At 37.3% G+C, this 25665-nt stretch overlaps 1 protein-coding gene across 1 annotated transcript in view; it reads right to left on the bottom strand.

Moving 5' to 3' along the window:
• INTS9 (integrator complex subunit 9) overlaps positions 1–25665 on the bottom strand; it is an 86089-nt gene that overhangs the window by 57741 nt on the left and 2683 nt on the right. Inside the window, exon 2 of the mRNA XM_090289021.1 lies at positions 36–163. Within this exon, the coding sequence (XP_090145147.1) occupies positions 36–163 (128 nt within the window). The remainder of the gene's footprint in view (positions 1–35; positions 164–25665) is intronic.

Raw genomic sequence — 25665 nt, 5'->3', positions numbered from 1 at the left:
AAAGCTCATTTGGTCTCAGATGCATCAGCATGTACCTTTGAACAAGTGGCAAAGGAAGGAAATTGAGGGTGGAAGTCATGTCCAGTCCACAGTCCAACATGATGGTGGTTGATTTGAATTTGAGCACATTGCATGGTAAGGTTGGGTGTCCCGACAGGCAATACTGAAAAAAGAATTAAATCACTTTAATCAATAACCAATTACAAAAAAGTCCAAAAAGTACAGTAAATTATGTAAAATTGATCATCTTCTCTTGAAAGAACAGTGCATAAATTCAGGTAACTTTCTATATGGCTTCCTCCCTTTTACAGCTCTGAATACCACTTCCCCTAGCAGTTCAAAATACTCAAAAGTCTCAGATCGTACCCTATTTTTTCATAGGGTACCAAGTTATATCTCGAGCAAGCACAGTTTTGGAGGAGCTATAATTATTTGAAATAGAAAGGTTCCACCTACTCCATTCTCACTTGAAACTTCCAAATCCCCGCTACTTCACTAAACCTAAGTACTGCCTAAGGCTGCAAACTCAATTAAACTCTAAATCAGATCCTCCTGTAAATAAGTCATGATTTTCCTCAAAGAGGAAATGACTGGGAAGGGTTAACAAACAAGCATCAGTACAAAGGATGGCTCAGCCTAGTCAGAAAAATGACTTAAAGGGCAAGTGACTTCCCTGATGTGCAGATACAAACAGGAGAGGGACACCTACTCCCAACCAATCAAGAGTCTCTCGTCTGTGGCAGCAGACCTCAGAAGTCAAAGGGGCACAAGCAGCAGTGGAGTATTCAAAGGAGAGTGATGAGGCAAGACAAACACACTGACCTCAAACATTTCTCATGTCCTCCTCGGTGTAGTGGGGATGCCACACTGAAAATTATTTATGTGGGATGTACCCTGTGTCACCTTTCATAATTTGATTGCTGCTCTGAAGAAAAGAAAGAAGAGGGAAAAGACCTTTCTCTATTTTTAGTCATTGCATACAGCAAAGCCCAGAAAATGGAGGGGGACCCATGTTCTTAATCCCTTGACAAGTACATTCTTCGTTTCTCACTTAAATACAGGTCCAGCACAAGTCAGAGTCCTGTGACATCATGGTCACAGCGGCTCAGGCTAAGTCTTCCCATGTATTTGTTGCTCTGCTGGTTCTGTTACAGAATAAATGCCCTACTTTTCTCCAAAGGACGTTACAGGAACTGGTGATTTTTTAAAACTGCATGTTCTAAAAAAGGATAAGGCCAAGATCCAAAAAACTGTGGGTATTTTGCAAGCTTCTTTATTCCAAGTTTATGTATGATGATTATATTTTCCAAACCAAAATTCACAACTCATGGTCTGAAAGAGTACCAAGTTACTTATAATGAAAACAATACAAACTATTTAAAATTGTAATTTTCCTTAAAAAGTCCAGGAAGCATGATTTGGGTAATTATACTTTGCACTAAGTTCATTCTTTGATAGGTATCAGAATTACAGAAAAACACTTCCCTACTAATCCCTACCCTGTCCTCCCTCCGGTTCCCCATTGCTAGCTTGGTCTTATCCCTATCTAAGAATTATCTGTTAAAGATAAAATGAATACAAAATGAATACAAAGCATCATGTTAAACGTGTCCCAAACGAAGCAAATGTTTTGATAGGTGTTTTCCTATATTTCTCCTTTAAAAAAATCAGCCCTGGCTGGTGTGGCTCACTGGACTGAGTGTTTCCCTGTGAACTGGGTTCAATTCCCAGTCAGGTCACATGCCTGCATTGTGGGCCAGGTCCCCAGATGGGGATGTGAGAGAAGCAACAGATTGATGTATCTCTTTCTCTCCCTCACTTCCTTCCTTCCTTCCCCTGCCTCTAAAAATAAATAAAAAATTAAAAAAAAAATCAGATATTCAGAAAAACTTAAAAAGAAATAAAATGAAATGTACACAATGGTTATCACTAGGTGGAAAGACATGATGTAATTTTCTTCTTTCCACTTACAGTATTTTCCAAATGTTCAACAGTAAGCATTTACTACATTTGTATAATTAAAAAAATATGATTAAAACAAACCTGGAATTCTAGGCAGCCACACTGAATGACCAAATTTTTCTTATCTTCATTGTTAACTCTAAATTATGGATAATAAATTATGCCGGAAGACAGCAGACTGACATGTAAAAGCTGCTGCTCAAAAGATTAGAGGCAAAAGAATTTAGGCTGCATTTGCTCCTGGCACACAAGGATAAAGAAAGGGGAGGAACGTTTTATAAGGGCCGTAACGGAACAGAAGAGTTTCTGAGCACCTACTGAAAGAGTGCCAGGCCTTGAGCTCATGAGTTCCATTTTCATGGATGAGGAAATTGAGCTTTACACAGCTGAATGGCTCGTCTGAGAAGAGCCAAAGACACACATGAAGCCCCCTGACTCCAAAGATCCCACTGTGTTTCCCATGTTTCCCAAATTGCATCCGTCGATCCCTTTGTGGGTCAAGTGAGTCTCCTGAGACACACAGTGACTGGCCCAGGTTCACACAACCAGTGACTGAGGCACCTGCAAGGTTCCCAAAGTTTGCCTGTCTCCAGTGACGTACTTTGCACGTTTCTATTATGCTGCCTGCAATCACCATGAGACTAATACACAAAAGCATGAACCAATCATGTGATTTTAACTTTAAAATTAGAAATAAATCTGTATTACAATGAGTTTGAAAAACAGCAGAAAAGAATAGTACCCACAATCATTTTTCTATTCCCTGTCTTTTTCCTATTTGTAAAAGCTGTAATTTTAGTGCATATACTGCTCTGCATGCTGCTTTTAAAACCCATGACGACTATGTTTTCTTTGTCTAGGTTGCATCACGCTTCATTTTCATTGGCTGTCTAAGTAAATATACCACCAGCTGTTTAATCACTCCCTTACTGTTGAACATTTAGGGTGGTTTCCACTCACTCTATTACAGACATGGCCATGGTGATCGCTTTAGTGCTTAAGGTTTTTCCATATAGAACTACTTATTTAGAAGATTCCCAGAAGTGGCATTAACTAGGTCAAAAAATATGAGCATTTTATGGCTCCTGAAATATGTGCCAAAACGCTTTCCAAAAAGGGCTCTGACTATTTACAATGTCATCAGTAATATATCAGATGATCTGTTTCACTCCTTATTCCCATCAGCATTTAAGGTCAAAACCATCTAAAATCTGTACCAAAATGTAGCTGTAATGTTAGTAGTCACTGTCTAGAAGCAATTAAAAGGCCCTAAATGGGAAAGTCAACTACTTGATAAATGGCTTTAATTGTGAGAGGCAGTCTGGAGAAATGATTGAAAGCAGGGAGCCTGAAGTAAGACTGCCTGTGTTCAAATCCTGGTTGCACTCATTATTAGCACGTGATTTTGGGAAAGTTACTCAACTTTGCAAAGACACAGTTTTCTCTTATGCAAGATGTAGCAATAGGAGCAATCCTCCTAAATGAATGGATCTAGCACCTGAAACAGTGTATGTGCTCATTATTAGTTTTTATAGTTACAGAATTATTAAAGTGCTGAAGAGGCCACCTAAATTTGAGGGGAATAATTTACAGCATTTTAGAGAAGCAATTCTATTCTAGAGTGGCATTCACTAATATCTTAGACAGTTGTATATCCCACAAGACAAGGTGAAGCAAATGAAGAATGTCACAAATAATGCGTTATTAGTTTGCCCTCCAGGAAGATACAGTCACTACTGAGTACAGAGTGAATATTCTAGCCAACACAGGCTAGAATATATTTTTCTAGCTTAACAAGCACATAGCAATGCTTTCATGTTACTTTTATTTCTACTTCATAACTGAGTTAAAATGAATTAAAGAGTTTTTATAAGCTATAATAAATCGCATAGCCCCAATATGAGGCAACTACCTTTTTATTTACAACCCCAGTCTAATCATGAAAAACTTGAGAACCATTCTACAAGATACTGACTGTGAAGGTCATCAAGATGACGAAACCTTGAGAAACTGTCAGAACCAGAAGGAAGCTATGAAGATATGACAACTAAATGTAAAGTGATAATCTGGATGAGATTTTGGAACAAAAAAAGGTGAGAGGGGCAGGGAGAGGGAGAGAAACAGCAATGCACAGGAGAGGCCTCCATTGGTTGCCTCCTGTACGCCCCCAACCAGGGACCTGGCCTACAATCCAGGCATGTGCCCCGAGTGGGAATCGAGTTGGAGTCCCTCTGATTTGCAGGATGACCCGGCCCACTGAGCCACACCAGTCAGGGCAACATATATAACAATTTAAGACATTAGTCAATTACCATAATCCTGAACTTTTGAAGGGAAGAATTACATAGCAAAGGAAAAACATATTATTTTTATTGAATTTATTGGGGTGACATTAATAAAATATTAGGTGTCAAGTGTACAATTCTATAATATATCATCTGTATATTGTATTGTGTGCTCACCACCCCAAGTCAAGTCTCCTTCCATCACCAATGATCCTGTCTTTATTCTCTCCTACCCCCCCACCCCCCTTCTGGTAATCACCATACTGTTGTCTGTGTCCATGGGGATTTTGTTTTCCTTAGAGAGGCAACTACTTTTGACTCTTCTAGTTTATCTTCTAGTTATGTCTGTATTTCTCAATAATATGGTTATACTGGTATTTCTTGATTTCTTGGGTTTTAGCTATTATATATTTATTGATTTTTTTTCCTACTCTGGAAGCTGCCCAAAAGTTGATGGCACTTTTGCTATGTTTTGTAATCAAGATATGTTCAAAAGGATTCCCTATCCCATTCAAATAAATGCACACCAAGGCAACTGCAAAATTCCTTGAACTAGATAAAAGAAATTTCAAAGTTAGGGATTACCATCATTAAGACACCGTGTCATGGTTTAATGTTCAGTGTTGTTTTTATTCAGTGCTATATAAATAAAAGATGTGGCTTAAAAGTACTGTAAAGTCAATAAATCACTTTACTCTGTTTTTTATAGTTAATGATTATTTACCAACATTTCAGCCAATTTCTTTGCTCACCAAACCGTTTTCAATCTCATTTGTTCCTTTTGGGTTCAACCCCTTCTTCCTTCAGTATATCACCTGTTCAAAAGGTAACCTCTTACATATTGCTCTGGAAATTCTTAATTTTGACTTTACGCCTCAACAGTGATGGTGGTGGAATTATAAGGTACCAAATTACCACAGAACACTAAAGACATTAATCCATCTGTCTTCTGGTATCTATTGTTGCTGATAAGAAATCTGCAGCCAATCCTATTGGTGTTCCATTATAGGTTGCGATTAAAACCCTCTCTTTGCCATTAATGTTCTGATCATTCTTTAAGATGTACATAGGCATGACTGACATTCTCTTTTTCTGGGGGTGGGGTGTTAATGCTTCTAACATATGAGGACTTGTCTTTTACAACTATAGAAAAAAGACTGTCAGTCATTGTCATTTTGAATACTGTCTCCCATTCTTTCTAGTTTCTGTTAGTGGAATGTCTATATAATACATGCTGTAATGTTTCATTTTACACTGCCTCCATGACTACATTATCCATTCATATTTTGCTTTTAAGTTCTGTGTAGTGCATCCTGGATACTTTCTTCAGCTTCATCTTACAGTTTGTTAATTCTTTCTTTAGTGATGTCAAGTCTGCTTTAGTGATGTCAACTCATCTATTGAAATTTTTTCAACAACTGTTTGCTTTTCTATAAGTTCTCTTTTAAAAAAGTAGCATCTTGCTCCTTTCATTGGTTTGAGATCTTCATATATGTCTTAACTACTTTAAAATATTAATTTTAGACTCTTTAGCAGATTGTACAACTGTCTCAAGTTCTTGGGAGGCTTATAGTGTCTGCTGATTATAACTCATGGTGAATTTTCATTACTGTTCTTTTAAAAGTTTGAACGATAAACTCATCTTTGATGGGGTTGTATCTGTGGGAATTCTCTGCAGAATGGATTAGGGCAGGTCCCCCCAAAATAGCACCATCTTGAAATCAATTTTTATGTTGATTTCTCAGTTTGAATATCCATGCTCTATAGGGGTGCGCACAAATCACTCCCAATGCTCTCCAAGCATTGATCCAAGCTCCTTGCAGAGATGATCTTCCTTACTGACCTGATGAGCAAGTGAACGGCAGTTTCCTAGTACTCCTTTCATTGAAGTACAGAGCCCTTGGGGGGTTTCTGGTTACTAATTTTGAAATATGCTTTTATGAATATTACATCTGTTACTAAGAAGACTACACTATGACCTCTAATACTTTTAAAAGCTGCTATGAAGATAAGATGACAACCAGCCAACTTAACCTCACAGAAATCTTCAAAAGCAATAGGAATTACTGTAAACTTCATTAAAAAAATATACAAGAATTTAGCAAATTAGCACATTTGGTAAACATGGTAAATTGAATTTTAGTAAATTGGCTCTGAGGAAGAAGGCTGTCTTTCGCAAAAAGAACTATAGATAAAACATTGTATGTTCTCTTTTTTCCTAGTGTCAGTTAAAATAATTTAATATACATAGTTATATGACAGTGTTTATTAAGTGTCAGACACTCGGCAAGAATTTTACATTTGGCTCCTTTAATCCTCCCAAGAATGCAATGAGATAGTAATAATTTTCCCACCTTACAGGTTAAGAAAACAAGGCACAAAGATTATGAAATGGCACACTGCACCAAGTTGTAAGGAGTCCCAGGTGTTAAACGCAGGACAGTGAGATCCAGAGTGCACACTTAACCCCAGCACCATGCCATGCTACACAGAGAGAAAGGAGTTGTCAGAGACCCTCCCCCCAAAAAACCCTGCAGACATGATGTGTTCCAAAAGGCCGTATTTTAGGTTGATAAAGAATGTAGATTGCCCTGCCTGGTGTGTCTCAGTGGATCAACTGCTGGCCTGAGAACCAAAAGGTCACTGGTTTGATTCCTGGTCAGGGCACATGCCTGGGCTGCAGGCCAGCTTCCCAGGTGGGGTGGTACAGAGGCAACCAGTCGATGTTTCTCTCCCTCTCTTTCTCCTTCCCTTCCCCTCTCTCTAAAAAATATTAAAATCTTAAAAAAGGTAATGTAAATTGAATTTACAGTACAGTTGCGAACAATAAAAATTAGTTACATGGCTAACTTAAGGGAAAGCAAGGATCCCAAGTAGATTAAATTACTAAACTGCTCTGCAATCCATCACAAGCAGTAACTCTTTTTCTGGGTTTTTACTTCCTTTCAAAAAAAGTAGTTTTACTGCTGCAACTGCCCTTAAATATCTGTAATGTAGCCCAGAACCTTTAGGCTGAGTCAATGCCAAAAGCCCTTCAATCTCGTTTGAGAGAATTGCACAGCATCATAAAAGGGCCTTTTTAAAAAAAAAATAGGCAATAGTGTTAATGAAATAGTTATAACTGACATTGCCCATCTTTCCCTTGTTTCCTCTTTCTCTAAACCAACTCATATATCCACCGTGGAGATCTATGAGCAGAAAAATGAAGATCAGCTTGCTTTTCTACCTGGCAATGAAATAAAGTGAGTTTGGTTGTTTCTGACTCAAATACAACAATAAAACAATACTTTTAATAAAATAACTTTTATGTAATGCTTTTGCCTCCTGGTACATTAGAAAACTTATTAGTATAATTCAAACATAAATGAATGTAGAAGAAAACAAATTAAATAGATTCAGAAAATGTATCTGAAAAATCCAACACTGAACAAGGTAAAAACTCTTGTCAAATTATAAATAGGTATTTTCTTTAATCTGATACAGGGTTCCTAACCAAATCCTCCATCATAATTAATGCTAAAGCATGAGAAATAGTTCCTTTCAAGTCAAGAACAAAACAAGAATACCCACTCTGGCTGCTTAAATCAGCACTATACTGAAAACCCTACATAATGTGATGGGACACACAAAAAATAGAAATGATGAAATGATTAGAAATAGGGAAATAAAATTGTTATTGTTCACAGATAATATAATTAGAAAACATTCTGAAAATACACTATTACAATAAAACAGTTCATCAAGATTGTTAGATGTAAGAATCAATGTATCAAAACTGAGTTTTTAGCCCTGGCTGCTGTGGCTCAGTGGATTGAGCGTCGGCCTGCGAACCAAGTGTTGCTGGTTCGATTTCCAATCAGGGCACATGAGTAGGTTGCACACCAGGTCCCCAGTTGGGGCGCATGAGAGGCAACTGCACATTGATGTTTTCCTCTCTCTCTTTCTCCTTTTCCCTCTCTCTAGAAATAGATAAATAAAATAAAGTAACCTTGTTAAAAAAATAAATTAATTAAAAATAACAAAACAAAAAACTAGTTCTTATGTGCCAGCAATAAACAATTAGTAAATGCAGTAAGAATTAAAACAGAATACCATTTCTATGGCAAAAATTGTATGTATTATAAAATAAGAGTAAAAAAGAAGTATAAAATCTTCACCAAAAATTGTAAAACTCTACTTAAAGATAACATTAACTGGACAGGAAAATAGACTGTTGCAAAAAATAGCAGTTTTCACTAATATACTTATAGAGCTTAAGAATCATACAGGAGACTCAAGAGCTAAGATTAGCTAAAATAATTAAAGAACAACGATTAGGGAGTATTTAAATTCTCTGATATTACAACTTAGTATAACAGTAGGATGTTGCACCGGGATAGCTAATGGATCAATAACCTAGGAATAAAGAGCTCAGAAAAGAGGCACACATATATCTAGGAGCTGGACATATGATAAAAGCAGCATGACCAATATATGGTGGTGGGCAAGTTTGTAAACCATTTGAAAAAAATTCCTTGAGAAACAGAAGTGAGGAGACAAGGGTGGTCAATTAACAAAGACGTGAAAAGATGCTTGGTATCACTAGAATCAGGGAAATGAAAACCAGGACAAAAGTGAGCAAACCTTAGATTGGCTAAAATTAAACAGGCTGTAATACTAAGTATTAGAGAGAATGTAATAAAAATAGAGTGTAAACTGGTAGAACCACGCTGGAGAACAATTTGACAATACCTAATAATGCTGAAAATATACATTCCTTAACATACTAAACTAATACAGGCGTACACAGGTATGATAAGCAGCAACTTGGGGGAAGTAGTGACCTCTGGAGAGGAAGGAAAAAACAAACGTGGTTGTTTTTAGCTTTAAATATAATGTCTGTCTTTAAAGGGGGAGGGAGGGGAGGAAGGAGATCCGATTCTCCCCCTCGCTCTCCAGAAAGGGTAAACTAGGAACATCTAATGTTAGCAAAGAGAAGGATGTCTTTTCTGTATTGTCATTAGATACTTGAGCAGACATCAGAAGTATATAACTATACCTTCCCTACTATTGTGAAAACATGTAGTACTATTTTCCTTATGACAAAAGTCTCACAGTGCAAAAGTAAAATCTAAGAGATCATAATGGACAAATATTTTAGTATTAGTATATCATTTGCTAGGCACACTTGCTAATTTTCAAGGAATTGTGCTCAGTAGTGATAATGGTCTGTAATTTTTGGTTTGCTATCATATTTACCCTGCTGCAAAGTGAACAAGACTTTTAAAGCTAGTGAAGAGGCAAATGGAAGAAAATGCGAATGCTACCTCATGAGAAGGCTGATTCAACAAGATATGATCTTGGGGGGACAAAAAAAAACAAAGGTAACTCGTAGATTTTTAAATTATTGGGATTACATTGGTACCTTTAGTGAACTTCTTGGTGCTTTCTGGACTTACAAAGTTTGGCAAGATAGTTCTCTAGCAAGACTCAGCAAGGCTTTATAATTTTATGATAAAATTTTCAAATGATACAGATAATGATCTAATTACCAGAAATGTCATATTAATATGATAGCTATATTTATAAAATATACATATTCATAAACATACACATCAATGCTGACACTTGAAAAGGAATTCTAAAAATAAAAGTGGACCTTAGGTTAGAGAGGAATAGGAAATGGAGATTTCATTGTATGAATTACCTTCACTAACAATTAAAATTCTCGACAAATATTTTCTAACCAATACTTAATTACTCTTTGATGGACATCTGGATTGATTTTTTTTGTTTTTGATGATTATGAGTAAAGCTGCCATAAAAATTCACATACAGGTGTTTGCAGGGACATATGACTCCATTTCCCTTGGGTAAATACTTAAAGAGTGGGATTGCTGCCCTCGCTGGGAGGCTCAATTGGTTGGAGAGCAACATCCCTACACTAAAAGGTTGCGGGCTCGATTCCCAATGAGGATGCATATGGGCAGCACGTGATCGATGCTTCTTGCTTACATCGATGTTCCTCTCTCCCTCCCTCCTTCCCTCTCTCTCTCTCTCTCTAAAAATCAATAAAAACATATCCTCGGGTAAGAATTTTTTTTAAAAAGAAGAAAAAAAGTGAGATTTCTACATTATATATGTTTAACTTTATAAGAAACTCCCAAACTATTTCCCAAAGTGGACAATTATTTTTAGCTTAAATAAACCAGTCAGATTCTGTTGCTGGGCTGTGCACTGCAGCATCCAACATCTCTTTTAACCTAGGCATAAAGTATTAGTTCTAACTTTGCCTCTAAGATGGTGCTGGTCCAAATGAATCCCTAAAGTCTCTGGACCTCAAATTTCTTCCTCTGACAAATGTGAAGACTAGATTATTTTAAGCTCCCTTTTCACACAAAAATGTTGTTTCCCATTATTCCACCATTTCATTGGGTCATCCAAAACTCCCTGGTCTTTTACATAACCTGTTAACAAGGTGTGTCTGTGCCATGGTATTCTTTTACAATTGACTTTTTGAAAGGATCAGAAATGACACAATTCAAAAGCTAGAAGGAACTCTAAGATCATATACTCCAAATACCTCTTCCAAAAACGAGGAACCTAGCTCTCCCAGGGCTTGTAAACTGTCCTCTATACTAGTGATTTTCACACCGGTGTGCTGCCTGATGCTTTCAAACATAAAACACCTGACTATTTAGTCAGGGGCACTGGCCTCTTTTCCCTTAGACTGTCAAATTAAAAAATGACAACAGCCAACACAACAAGAGCTGTCTGATGTGAATGAATCAAAATTATACCCATTTTTTTTTTTGTCAGATCAGCAAGAAATATATTCTTTGGTGTGCTGCAGAATTTTTGTAATTAGCTTATGTGTGCCATGAGATGAAAAAGGTTGAAAATCGCTGCTCTGTACCAACACACTGGAGTATGCACATTTTCACTGCCATCAAGATGTGCAGCTCACTAGGAGACACTCCATGCCCTAACAGGGTGTGTAAGATTCTTAGTGCATTGGGGAAAGAGGGGAGCACATGCTACTGAGACTCCCTGCCTTATACCACAGCATCCTGAGTTAAACTGCTTCTACTGAGCCAAGTTTGCCCAATTTGGAACTATTTTCCGTACTAAGAATTTTGGGCCAGGACCTGAAACACTCAGAGACGTCTATAAATACATTTCAATTTTATTTGGTAATCTTTCACTTTCTTCCACTTTATACTTTGATTCTATCTTGCAGGAGAGCTGTTAAATGTGCCAGTCATACTCACTGTCAAACTGACTACACAGCTGGATAAAATAGAGGGGTAATTTCCCACTTGAGTAGAAAATCTGGAGCATACATGGTGAACACAGAGAAGTCACTTTCTGGTTGCAGAGTGGCTAAATATCACGCGCAGCTGGGTAACTGACACTTACGGTTGCTCCATCCTGAGAATCCTGTCCTCTGACTTGGCTTTTCATAAAAATGAGAAAAGCAGAAGAAAGAGGTCATAAAAAGCACCCCCCATCTCCAACACAGAGAAGCTCAGAAAGGGTGGAAATGTGGATCATAAACATTAAGGGTGAGAGAGAGAGAAAATAGGCAGGGGCTGACTTGGGAATAAACATTGTTGGCTGTCTGGCAACAGAACTTTTAAAGATGTTAAAAAGTGATTACAGTTGATTTTAAAAAGTTCACAGAGCAATGTAAATGACATAACAATATTTTTTAAATTGACTGGAAGTACATATATAGCAAACTGGTAAAAGTGTTTACTGTTGGGGAGAGAGTGGTTTACCATATAGAAACCTTCAATTTTTACTTTAGATATTCCTTAGTCTTATTTTAAAAAACATTAACCAGATATTTTTAAAGAGAATTTTTTTTTTCATGTCTTTAAATGAAGAGTAATTACCACAGAGGTTTCTATCGGCAACAATGTTTTAAAAGAGGTTGAGAGGAATGAGGTAGTAACAGTATTAGGAGGAAAGGAAATAAAGAAATAGGAGATACAAGATAAGGGTAGAAATAGCTGACAATAATAAATTAGTAAGTACTACTTTAACCTAACCTTTCATAGAAACTATGCATACCTCCACGATCCAGAGCAAAAGCTGTACCCCACCCATCACCAAAAAGAAAGTGCATTCAAGGCTGACCTATAGCATTTGTTTTACTTGTGTTGGCTTTCAGGTGTTTAATGACCCAATATGTCCTATAAGAACAAATATATATGCTAAGGCTAATAAAAGTGCTAGTAAAACACAACATATGATTATGATGAATAAAGGTAAAGATCATTTTAAAAGAAGAAAAGGGTATGGAAATGATAGGAATATTGGGATGAATTCACTTAACAGTAAAGGCAATTGAAGAACATTGGTACTGAAAATCTGCGGCAATGACAATGAGCAAGAAAGCAGAAAGAAGATTAACAAAATGCTACAAAACTGCTAAGTGGTCAATAGGATCAGGCAGAGTATGCTGAGTTAAAGAAGCCAGACACAGCAACATGCATGAATTCATAAATGGATAAAAATTCATCCAACTGTGCACACGTGAAATTTATGCTAGTTGTACTGCATGTAAATTATTATATACACACACACAATCTCCTGAGGATGACATCACATGTTCTAGTGATTTATCTATATTCAACCTGTTGATGTGACTGAGAATATCCTATGTATTTGTCAGTTCTGCAGAAATGGGACGCTCCCCAACTCTTTTTCAATAAAGATGAAAGTCAAGGAATTCACTGAGTATCTCTGTTCTCTTTTTCTTATCTGGGCACTCTTCTTATATGATGCCCATCAACTGGTCCCATTGATTCTTTCACCTTCTGATGTATTTATAAATTCTGTTACTACTTATGAGGTCCTCCTAAAGGGCTTAGAAAAATCTTGTCCTACATAGGTAATTCTGACTTTGCACTTGCTTTGATGCATTTGCTAAGCTCATTGATGCTTGTTTTGATTAATTTCACTTTTTGAAAATATTTTATGTAACCACAATGAATTATACATTTTGATTTCATATAAATGTGTAAAATATAGTTCTAACTCCTTTGTTCAATTTCCAAAGGGATGAATTTAAAGGCCCCGGGTGTTTTAAAATTCTTATTTTAAACCCCTAACTTTCTGTTCCTGTTCAATCACTAAGTCTCATATTTAAAGTCCACCACTGTGGCTTCAGTCCACCTTCCTAATTTCCACTTCTAATACATCCAGTAAGTCTGTCCTGGTGCCAGCTGCAGTGACGTAGTGCTCCCTCCAATCACACGTACAAATCTTTCAGATGTTAACACATATTAAATGAAAATGTTAATATCTGAAGTAATGAATTAGGAGGATATGAGGACAGAAATGTTCCAGTTTTTGTACACACTACTAAAGAGCATGCTAAAGCAAAAATACATTAAAGTGTATATCAGTGGTACTCAACCTTCCTAATGCCGTGACCCTTTAATACAGTTCCTCATGTTGTGGTGATCCCCAACCATAAAATTATTTTCGTTGCTACTTCATAACTGTCATTTTGCTACTGTTATCAATCGTAATGTAAATATCTGATATGCAGGATGTATTTTCACTGTTACAAATTGAACATAATTAAAGCATAGTGATTAATCACAAAAACAGTATGTAATTATATATGTGTTTTCCGCTGGTCTTAGGCAACCCCTGTGAAAGGGTTGTTTGACCCCAAAGGGGTCGCAACCCACAGGTTGAGAACCGCTGGTGTATATGCATATTATTGGGGAAACTGAACATCTCCTTCCAAATCTTTTCTTAAACCAGTTTATTAAGATATGATCGACATGTAAAAATGTATTAAAATGTATTTAGTGTACGTAACTTGATGAGTTTGGGGATAATGAAACTATCATCTCCATCAAGGTTACCCATAAACATGTCTATCACCTCTCAAAGTTTGCTTTGACTTTATTATTATTGTTTGTGTGTGTATCTGTGTGAAGCACACTCAACACAATCAAAAGATTTTTAATTTAACTGTTCCTTCTACATGCAGTAAGATACTGGGTTGGCCCAAAAACCCATTTAGTTTTTTCTGTAAAAGACACATTTTTCATTTTTACCAATAACTTTATTGATTTGGATATTCTGAGTATGTCAGCTATCTCCCGCTATTGGCTTCTAGGAGGCAGAGGCCAGGGGTGCTGCTAAAAACATCTTCCAATGCATAAGACAGCCCCACAGCAAAGAATTATTTGGCCAAAATATCAATAGTATCAAGAAACTTTGCAAACCACTACTGACACATTTAATCAGTCACAGAACCTTCTCCATATACTAAATATTTTTTTGCATTTCAGTTGTGTTTTTTACCTTCCTTGAAGTAAAGCATAATACACCAAAAATGTTCGATTTTCTTCCATCTTCAATACTAAAATGACTGCACAAAAATTCACCAATTTTGATAAGGTTTTTTAAAATGCACACTAATATGACAGCTGTCATAATACAATCTAACAAAAGTGTTTCGAATGAAATTAAAGACAACTAAGCACTATCAAGAGTCATTGACAGAAAAAAATGTAACGGACTTTTTGGCCAACCCCATACAATGCTCCTCTTCTTTCAACATATTAGTCAGTCCGGGTACTTTTTTTTTTTCCTTTCTTTTTAAAAAAAAATCCTCACCTGAGGACATGCTTACTGGTTTTAGAGCGGGAGTGGGGGGAGTCATTGATGCAAAGAGAAGCTTGGGTTGGTTGCCTCTCCTACACACCCTGGCTGGGGACTGAACCTGCAACTGAGGAATGTGCCCTGACCAGGAATCAAACCCACAACCTTTTGGTTAACATCAGGCTGCTCCAGCAAACTGAGCCACTCCGGCCAGGGCAGCCAAGGTACTCTTCAAGGCCACCCCAAATTTTACTTGTCTAGGAAGCTTTGATTCTCTGGTTGAAATTAATCTTTCATAATTATAATCTCATATCCCTTAATATATTGCCTTTATCATGATCTATTACTAAAAGTCACATACACTTAGCCACATACAAAAATAATATACACAGTACATGGTGTCTGGTTTGTTAAATTTTGAGTTACTCATTGGTAGGATCTATGTGTTACTTATCTTTTATATGCCCCACATCAAGGAGGTTTTGTACAAGGCAGGCATTTAATAACATTTGTTGAATTTTTTGTTATTCTTTATCTGTTTTAACTATCGCATAGTCATTATCAATAGTTTCTTCCTATTGGCTCTACAAAGCTTGATTCAAATATAGCTTAAAATAAATAAGCTACTGTCTAGGGTTCTGAAACCCTTTTTGTTTCTATGGAGATTTTTGGTGTGGTAATTATGTTTATTTTAACAGACTTATTTGTTTACATTTCTTGCCTTTATCAGGCCTGTCTCTTAAGTACAGAGAGAGAAACTATTTCTGGCTGTTCTGTTTTCCAAGGAAACCTTGCAATTTTCTTTTAAGGTCATAGAAGTCTTTTACTTCGATGAGCCTGCTATGCACCACCTAAGACTTTAAGTTAGAAAAACCATTGTTTTCTCAAAAGTCTGGAAAAAGCTTGCAAGATATAATTAACTTCCTAGAACAAACAATACAACATAAATAGATCTTTCCCTTAGAAAATACCTTACTGTTGGGCCATGTGAAAGAATCTCACTTTATTAGCGACTAGAAAATTTGGCAGTAAGAAAACAGCTACTGTAGGTAAATTAAAATATACAATAAACTTCGAGCCAAAAGTCAACATAACAGTGACAATGTTGAGTTCAAGAAGTATGTCCACTTGTGAGAAACGCTCACAATAAAAACACCAGGACATAGGACTTCAGCAGTAACGGAGGCTATTATTTATTCATGGGTCTGCAGGGCCTGGGCACAGCCAAATCAAAGGTGAGCGCCGACAAACGCGAGTTAAACGCCCCCCCTCCACCCCCCGCCCCCCCTTTTCCATGCTGGATACTCAGGAGTTACAATCTAACGCGATTAGCTAAATTAACTAAGGGTGATAATTAACTAAGGGTGACCTGGTTATAGGTCTGTCTCCAGCTCTCCTTTGAAATTTCCCTATCTTGTTTGCTGGGCTGTCTAGCTACATTTTCCCATTTCCCGGAGTTTGGTGATGAATATCTCCCTCTTTGATCCCAGAGGCATTTGCGCTGAGCTGCGGAATGCCCCTTCCTCACTTGTAGGTGTGCTAATACTGTTGACTCTGAGTCGGAGAACCCCTGATTCAAGATTTAATTACATTTGTCCTTTGCTGCTAATTATTTCCTACCGGTGTGAGAGTCACCAGTTTTTCTGTTCCTTCCACACTCATGTCAGAAACAGAAGAGAGATGTCGACCACCACTACTACCACCGAACTACTCTGCAAGTAGAAGCCAATATAATCACACCACAGAGAGACAAATGAGGTTTAAAAAATTATCTGCTAAGTTAAACAGCTGGAACATCCAAGAGAATTAACTGGAAAAACTACTAAAAATTAAGATAAGAAAACTTAGCAAGAGGCTGTACAGAGAATTAAAAAAAGCAATACTTTTCCTATATGTAAACTAAGTAGGAAAAGATTTCGATTGCAATTCCAACTATCAAAAAGATAAAGATGCTTTTTAAAATGTTAAAAGAGGAAAATACATTTCCTGTTCTTAAATAGACGCAATGTTAATTGAAAAAAAGTCAATTCTCTCCTTTTGTTTTGTAAATTTAACCTGATTACAATAAAAAATATGAAAAAGATTTTACTAAGGACTAATAATTCTAAATTTTATATAAAACACAAATGTTTCTAAACAGTCTGGAAAATTCTGAAGGGGGAACAAACACACTAGATACTTAAACTAAAGCCACATAAGATAAAATAGTTTAGAGCTATATTAATAGATCAAGTGGCACAGATGAAAGTTGGGAAGGAAATGAAAATACAGATGTTTTTATAAACAAATGACAACATGTCCCACATTTACAGATGAGAGAAAAATAAAGTATAACAGAGTTTTGTCACTTTCCAGTGAAAAGCAGTTATAGATATTGATAATGAAATAATCTGTGAGATGCTTTTCTAACTTCAAAAAGAAAATGAAATATGCAAAACCAGTTTGAGTAGTAGCTCACCATTTATTTGAAAACAGAAGGGATGAAAATTCACAATTGTGTAGAAGTCCACAGACTATTTCTGAAGGATACACAAGAAAATGATAACTGAGACTGTTCTGGGAAGGAAGATAAAGGTAGAAAGGGATCTTTTCATTTTTTTTCAACCTGTTGCACAGCTAAAAAAAAAAAAAATTAAACAAAGTACATGTATTATCTATCTAAGAAATACAAAAAGATGTTCAACATCACTAATCATTAGGGAAATGTAAGTCAAAACCGCTGTGAGATACTGCTTCACACCCGTTAGGATGGCTGTTATTAAAACAAACAAACAGGAAATGACACGTTTGGCAAGTGGTGGAGGCCTGGAGTAATCAGAAACCGTGTACAGGTTCGGAAAGTAAAATGGTGCGGGTTCAGACGCAGTGGAAAACAGTATGCTCACTCCTCCAAAAGTTAAACTGAGAATTACTATGTGATCTAGCAATTCTATTTCTTGGTATACAATAGTCCCCTCTTATCCACAGGGAATACATTCCAAGACCACCAGTGGATGCTTGAATCTGTGGATAGTACTGAACCCTATATATACTGTTTCTTCCTATATGTATATATTCATGATAAAGTTTACCTTATAAGTTAGTGAGAGATTAATGACAATAAATAATAATACATTATAACAATATGCTGTAATGAAAGGTATATGAATGTGGTATTATTAAAATAAGGGTGATTTGTACACAAGCACTGCAATACAGTGACAGTCAATCTGATAACCTAGATGGCCACTAAGTGACGGGCAGGGAGAGTACAGAGAGCATGGAGACACTGGACAAAGGGATGATTCACGTTCTGGATGGGACTGTGGGGACAGCATAAGATTTCATCATTCTACTCAGAATGGTACACGATGTAAAACTTAGGACTTGCTTATTTCTGGAATGTTCTATTTAATATATTGGGACCATGATTGACCAAGGGTAACTGAAACCACAGAAAGCAAAACCATGTATACGGGGGAGGGGACCACTGTATAACCGAAAGAATCAAAGCAGAGACTTGAACAGATAATTAGTACACCCATGTTCATAGTGGCATTATTCACAATAGCCAAAAGGTGGAAACAGCTCAGGCAGGTGTCCATTGACAGATGACTGGATAAACCAAATGTGGTATCTACATACAAGGAGAACTGGTCAGCCTTAAAAAGGAAATTCTGACACATGCTGCAACACGGATGTCGTCGGCAGCCGTCCGTCTCGAGAGACGATGGTGTAGCTTCTCAAGAGTCTATCTGCACCGCCGAGAACGGCTGTGCAGCCCGACTCGGGAGCGACACGGCACCTGTCTCCTCCCGTGTTGAATCGACATCTTGCGATGACGCTGAAGCTACAGAGCCTGGGCAGGGTGACATGGAGGGTCCGCTGTTGCCCATGCAGCAGACCCCCCCTCTCTTCGCAGCTGAAGGGTCCAAGGGAAAGACGGAGTCAATACAGCTTGGCTTCAGGTGCGCCGCAGGAGTTGCCGGTGTTGACTACAACGTCAAACCGCCTTAGGGACTCCGGCTCCGGATTTTCTGTCAGGGTTTACTCCCTTAGCCTTTCCCCTGAAGAGGTATGCCGCAAGGCAGCGGAGGTTTTTTGGAGTCAGAGTTTTCCTTCTCTGATGTACCCTGACTGGAAGATCGAACCAGCGACACTTAGCTCGCAGGCCGACGCTCAATCCACTGAGCTAAACCAGCCAGGGCCAAACACGGATGAAACCTGAAGAAATTACTAAGTGATGTCTGGAGATGGCTGGTGGTGATGGCTGGTAACAATATGAAAGTACCTAACGTCACTGAAATCTACATTTAAAAATGGTTAAAATACAATAGTAAATATTATGTTGTGTGTATCTTACTGCAATTTTAAAAAACAGAATGCAAGCTATGGCTGGTGTGGCTCAGTGGATTGAGCACTGGCCTGTGAACCAAAAGGTTTCTGGTTCGATTCCCAGTCAGGGCACATGCCTGGGTTGTGAGCCAGGTCCCCAGTTGGGGGCGTGTGAGACGCAACTTATTGATGTTTCTCTGCACGTCATATTTCTTTTCCCCTCCTTCTCCCTCCCTTCCACTCTCTCTCTGAAAATAAATAAAATCTTTAAAAATAAACTAAAAAAAAAGGAATGCACTAACAGAGAATCTGAAGACACCTATTGCAAGTAATGAAATTGCATTAATTAAAAATCTTCCCACAAAGAAAAGCCCAGGCCCAGATAGCTTTACTGATGAATTCTATCAAACATTTAAAGAAGCAATAATATCAACTCTTCACGCACCTTCCAGAATATATGGGAGGAGGTACATTTTCCAACTTATTTTATAAGAATAGTATTTCTCTGATGCCAAAGCCAGACAAAGATACCAAAAAAAAAAACTACAGACCAATTTTTTATGAATGTATCTGTAAAAATCCTCAGCCAAATATTAGTAAACCAAATCCAGCAACATATGTAAAGGATTGTACAACATGACCAAGTGGAAATTATCCCTGGCATGTAAGATTGATATAACATTCAAAATCCAATTAATGCAATAAAGGAAAAAGCCATACGATCATCTTGATATTCAAGGGAAATACACTTGATGAAATCCAAGACCCATTCATGATAAAAATAATCAATAAACTAGGGATAGAAAGGGAACATCTTCAACTTGCTAAGAAACTGACAGCTCACATCCTATTCAGAAATGAAAGATTACATGCTTTCCCCCAGGACTGGGAAATGAAGAAAGGTGAAAAGGTCATCGTCTGCTTGCACCACTCCTACTCAGTACTATACTGGAGGGTCCATTCAGTGCAATTATGCAAGAAAAAGAAATGAACACATTAGAATAAAAACTTATGTCCACACCATAAGAGTAGCTGCAAAGTGTAACAATCCAAATGTCTATCAACGGGTATGTAGATAAACAAAATGTGGTATATTCATACAGTGGAACATGATTGAGCAATGCATGCTACAACATGGGTAAACCCAAACACATTATGCTAGTGAAAGAAGTCAGACACAAAAGACAGCATGTTGCATGAGCTAAGACCAGGAAGGTCAAATCTACAGGTAGAAAATAGATTAGTGGTTGCCTGGAACTGGAGGTAGTAATGAGGATTGACCACCAACGAACACAAGGGATCTTTATGGAGTTGCGGAAATACTCTAAAACTGAGTTGTGGTGATTGTTGCACAATTCTGTAAATTTTCTAAAAGTCCTTGCACTGTACCTGCCAAATGCATAAATTTTGTGGTATGTCAATTACACCTCAATAAAACTGTTTAAAAATGTAAAAAAAGGTAACAATTATAATAATAACATCCTTTACATTAATACTGCTTGTTTACCCATATTTCCACATACTGAAAAAAACTAAGGAAAGGAAGAGTTTTTAAGTTAGAACATCCAATTATGTCTTCCTCTATTAGAATAGAAAAATGCAGAAATAGTGTATTTAGGAAGAGACCTTCTGGTTAGGCCATATATCTGAGAAATAAATTATTTATTAATGAAGGCGTTTTATTATTCAGCTTCCTTCATTCCTTCATAAATGTGATGAAAAATAAACCATACCTTAAGGGAAGAAAGGGTATTTAGTTTTACATTTCTTAAAAAAGAATCTCTTTCTTGAACATCATCTATCTGATTACCTATCCTTGAGAAAGTTCAAGTTCATTCACTTAGGCTTTTAATAAATTTGAATAGTTTAGACCTTTAATGCATCTCCTTCAGCTATATGGTCAATTAGGGACAATGTAAATTTCCTGTTTTTCTCACAGTAGTTACTACCACACAGTTCTTAGCCTTGATCACTGAACACCTTGGGGCTTTCAAGCTGACTCCTTTCTCCTACAGTCTTTCCTATTCCCCACTCAGCCATTCTGTTCAAGTTCTTGCCTTTTCTCATGATCTCTGCAAATTCTAACATTTGCCTCTTTCTTAGCCTTCTTGACATGTCAGCTCCTAGCTTCATCTCATTGGTCGTGCCTTTTCTAGGGGCTGATGAGGGATCTCCTCTGCCATTTACACTCACTTGGAGCTGCTTCTCCAATTTGCTCAATGACATAATACCGTCATCTTAATCACCAGGCCCATGCAGCAGGGCTTTCAAAGCAACACCATAGATTCTTAAAAAAAAATTGTTTTTTTTCAATCTGAAGAAATTTGGTCCCCTTTCTGGCACATTCACTTTTCTTAAATATGGCTGAAGTCTAAGAGACAAAAGGGTGTGCACGATGAAAGAAAAAAGTTACATTAGTAAGATAACAGGAAGAGTAAAGAAACAGAGAGCCTTGTTGGCAAGGATGGGGAAATGTAGTCTCCTACATTACTGATACAATGTAAACTAGTGGGCAAGTTTGCCATAACTGTTAACATTTTAAGAAGGCATAATCTTGGATACAGCTGAATATATCTTTTGATCACTGCATTAAAAAATACTGAGCCAGTGCCCAATGGTATCTCTACATTAGGAAGTTCACTATAATACTGTTTGAACTGCACAGTAAGCCGGCTAGACTTTAGTTTCCATAAAGGTGGAGAGTGAATCTGTTTTGCTCACTGCAATATATCCAGTGCCTTGAGCAATGCCTAGCACAGAGGAAGCTGATGTTCAGGAAGCTTTGTTGAATGAACAAATGGATGATGGGACATCTGCGGGGCAGTTTAAGCCTGAACCTCTGTTGGGATTTAGCAAGCCAAGAGTGAATTTCCCATTTGGAACGCCAGGCTTTCCTGAGTTCCATGGTAATGCCACACTTCTAGGTCTTGTCCGTCAAGCATACTTTGCTGACCCTCCAAGCAAATGGCAAATTTTATATATATAAAATTTTCTTCAACTATTATTACACCAAAAAATCTATCATCAGCACTTTTTTTTTTTTTTTTTTGCCTTAATATAAAAGATATAATCTTCAGAGCAATGACCAGGGCTTTGAAATGCCCAAGACTAAATTATCCACTTTTATCTCATAACACTACTGAACAAGGTGCATGACTGGGCCTTATGTCACACATAGCTTTTTAGAGTTTGAGGAAATCATTTGAGAGGAGAAAAAAAATGTATCATACCAAGGTCGAGGTAAAATATGACCACTGTAAAGCTTTAAATGATATTACATCATAAAGACACATGAGGGCACTCTAATCAACCAGCAAAGAAAAACACAGAAAAAAAGAGAAATCAGGTTGATAAACAATTGTACTGCAATAGGTGAATTAAGTACCGGTATAATTGTGAACGTTTGTAATTTACAGCAAGAGATTTTCTGTTCTTAAACCAAATTTTAAGAAGCCAAGGGTCTGTAAACTGGAGAAAGAATCCATCACTCTCAGATCCAAGGTGAGGATTAACCACATCCCTTTCTAAAAACTGGTTAAATTGACCTTGGGGCAGGGTTTGCCCCTTTCAAGCAAAGATCTATACAGACTACAATTCTCCTTGATGTTTTACTCTATTAGGAGCAGCAGTCCACAAATCCACTTCTTTACTCCATCTCCTTCCCTAGGAGAGATGGTGAGTTAGAAGTTTGAGCCTTCTCCAAAGTCAGTAGTAATGAGACAGCATTTTGTGGAAAGGAGCATACCACTAAAGAATGTATCTCATGGCTTTCTTGAGTGTTTAAATTTGTAAATACAACCACAGTGTATAATTTCTTCTATCAAATTCAAAAAGTACAGCGTGCCAGGCATTTAAATGACCTTTCTTTCAGACCTTTCACAGGAGAGCGAGAACAGAGCCGTGGGTCCTGAGGCCATCAGGTCCATTCACCAAGGATTATCATTAATTGTAAAGTCACATTCAAATTTGTGCATCAGCAAAATTACAAATAACTCCTTGTCATCAATCTTTGAGGTCAAATATAATAGTTAAAGTGGAAAGAATTAAATGTCAAGGGTATACTGTGCTTGCATCTTTGTTGACTGAATAAACTAGAACATTCTCTCCATCTCTGGAACTATCTATAGGAAGTATGATGCATGCTGCATTTTCAAATTCCTTATTATTTTATACACTTTAATCTTCATCTATTTGAACGACTAAATTCCTGGTTGTGATGTTTCAGTTATTTTTTGCCGATGTATTCAGTTTTTGTTGTTGTTAGGTTCCTTGGTGAGTTCTAGTTCTTAGGCTTAGCTGAACTGGCCATCAGGTTGTACCCAATTAGGTTCAACTTAGATTAAAACAGAACATGCTCTAAAATGTGCTAATCTGGAGGATACGTTTCTAATTTTCCTGTTCTTTTTAAAACAATTCTGGTTCACTGAAGGTACCAATGAATTTCTTCAGTTAAACAAAGTTGCCTGAATACTGTATATGATAGACAGTCATTAAAATCCTTTCAGTTGGTATCTCTGTAAGGAGATATCCAAGGATTACATTATAATGACATCCACTGTCTCCCTTTGGGTGAGTAAAAAGCCACTAAGAGAATGATGTGTAAAGTTAGACAACTAAAAATGGAGTCAGGAAGCTAACCTGGGTTGCATAAAAACTAACTTGGGCACTCAATTGGTATGATCTGATATGGAGCACTTCATATTATCAAGAAAGTTGCCAAACTTTAATTTTTTACCACTACTTTTTTAAGATCTTAATTTAACTAAACTTCCATTAAAAGCTCATTTAAAAAATAGCCCAGAATAGCAGGTGAGAGAGAAGAAGGGGAGGTGGTGGTGGTGGGACTCACTCTGTTTAGAACATGAAGTTTCTTTCACTGCTTCCTCTAAAGAGTTCTCCCAGGTGCCAGACCTAAAGGTTTTTTTCCTACAGTGATCCTCCAGTTGTTTTCACTTCCCCATGACCCATATGTCTTAACAGGATTTTAACAAACTAAACTTACTAAGAAAAACAAGCCCCAAATAAACTGTCTCTCAGTACACACTCTCGTGTCCTTTCTTTGAGAGAGAAGCCTGTATGTGCCGGCACTGGGGGAGGCAAGGTGATGAAGCCCTGCCCTCATTGAGCAACAGACCCTTGAGGAAGAAATCTTGAGTTCAGATCTTGGCTCTAGCACTTTTTGCCTCCATGTAACTTGGAGCCACTTAGCCTCCCTGAGGCTCAGATTTTTAATCTATAAAATGGGAACACTATCACCTAGATCAGTGGTTCTCAACCTGTGGGTTGTGACCCATTTGGGGGTCGAACGACACTTTCACAGGGGTCACCTAAGACCATCGGAAAACACATATATAATTACATATTGTTTTTGTGATTAATCACTATGCTTTAATTATGTTCAGTTTGTAACAATGAAAATACATCCTGCATATCAGATATTTACATTACGATTGACAACAGTAGCAAAATTACAGTTATGAAGTAGCAACGAAAATAATTTTATGGTTGGGGATCACCACAACATTAGGAACTGTATTAAAGGGTCAGGGCATTAGGAAGGTTGAGAACCACTGACCTAGATCGAAGGATTAAATGGGACATTAAATAGCAAGTGTCTGGAACATGGTAATTGCTCCATAAAGGGTACCACTTACTCTTTTTTTACTCCAATGGTATAGCTTATTGTAATGTTTTAACTTTACCCCTTAATCTTTTCCCAGGATTAAGCCTTCGGAGATCATTTACTCAGCCACTATTGAGTGGCGTCACACTGTGTTGGGCCTTGGACATACAAAAAGTCTACAACAGGGAGGGCAGAAATAAAACCAATAATCGCAAATGCTACAAAAGGAAGTGTGTCGTGGAAGCATATTACAGAGGTACCTAATATGATGAAACATTGAAGAAGTGCTATTTAAACAGAGACTTAAAATGTATAAAGAAATTAGGTGGGCAGAAAAGTGTTGTAGGCAATGGAACCTATGTAAAGTCTCAGAGGCAAAAAGAGAGCCGGGAAAGTTCAGGGAACTGGAAGATGTGCAATATGACTGGGGTAACGAGAGCAAGGAGGATGAGGGTTAGACATGAGCCTGGAGAGGCAGGCAGGACCAAATTAGTAAAGTGAAAAAATTATAAAACTTTATCCTGAGGGCAAAGGATTTTATGTAATGCTGCGATTTAAAACAATTTCTGGGGTGCCGAGTAGAAAATGGATTGGAGAAGGGTAAGAATGAATATAGTGAGACCAGGTAGAAGGTCTTTTGAATGCCAAATGGCGAGTGAAAAGAGCCCCTACAAAGCCCGTATTAGCAGGACTGGAGAGAAACAGACCTGTTCAAGAACAGAAATAGGCTGGAAAAGATGTGATCATAGACTGTGCATGGGAAGGGTATTTTGGCAAGTCATAATCTCAAAAACAAAAATGTGCTCTATAAAATGTATTTGTTTCATGATATAAATGTAAAACATGGCTTGCTACATATTCCTGAAAATT

The sequence above is a fragment of the Furipterus horrens genome, unplaced genomic scaffold (genome assembly GCF_987537825.1).
Source record: "Furipterus horrens unplaced genomic scaffold, mFurHor1.1.pri manual_scaffold_10, whole genome shotgun sequence".
NCBI lineage: Eukaryota > Metazoa > Chordata > Mammalia > Chiroptera > Furipteridae > Furipterus > Furipterus horrens.
The sequence above is the reverse complement of the archived record's forward strand: the minus strand, read 5'-3'. Positions and strand labels throughout refer to the sequence as shown.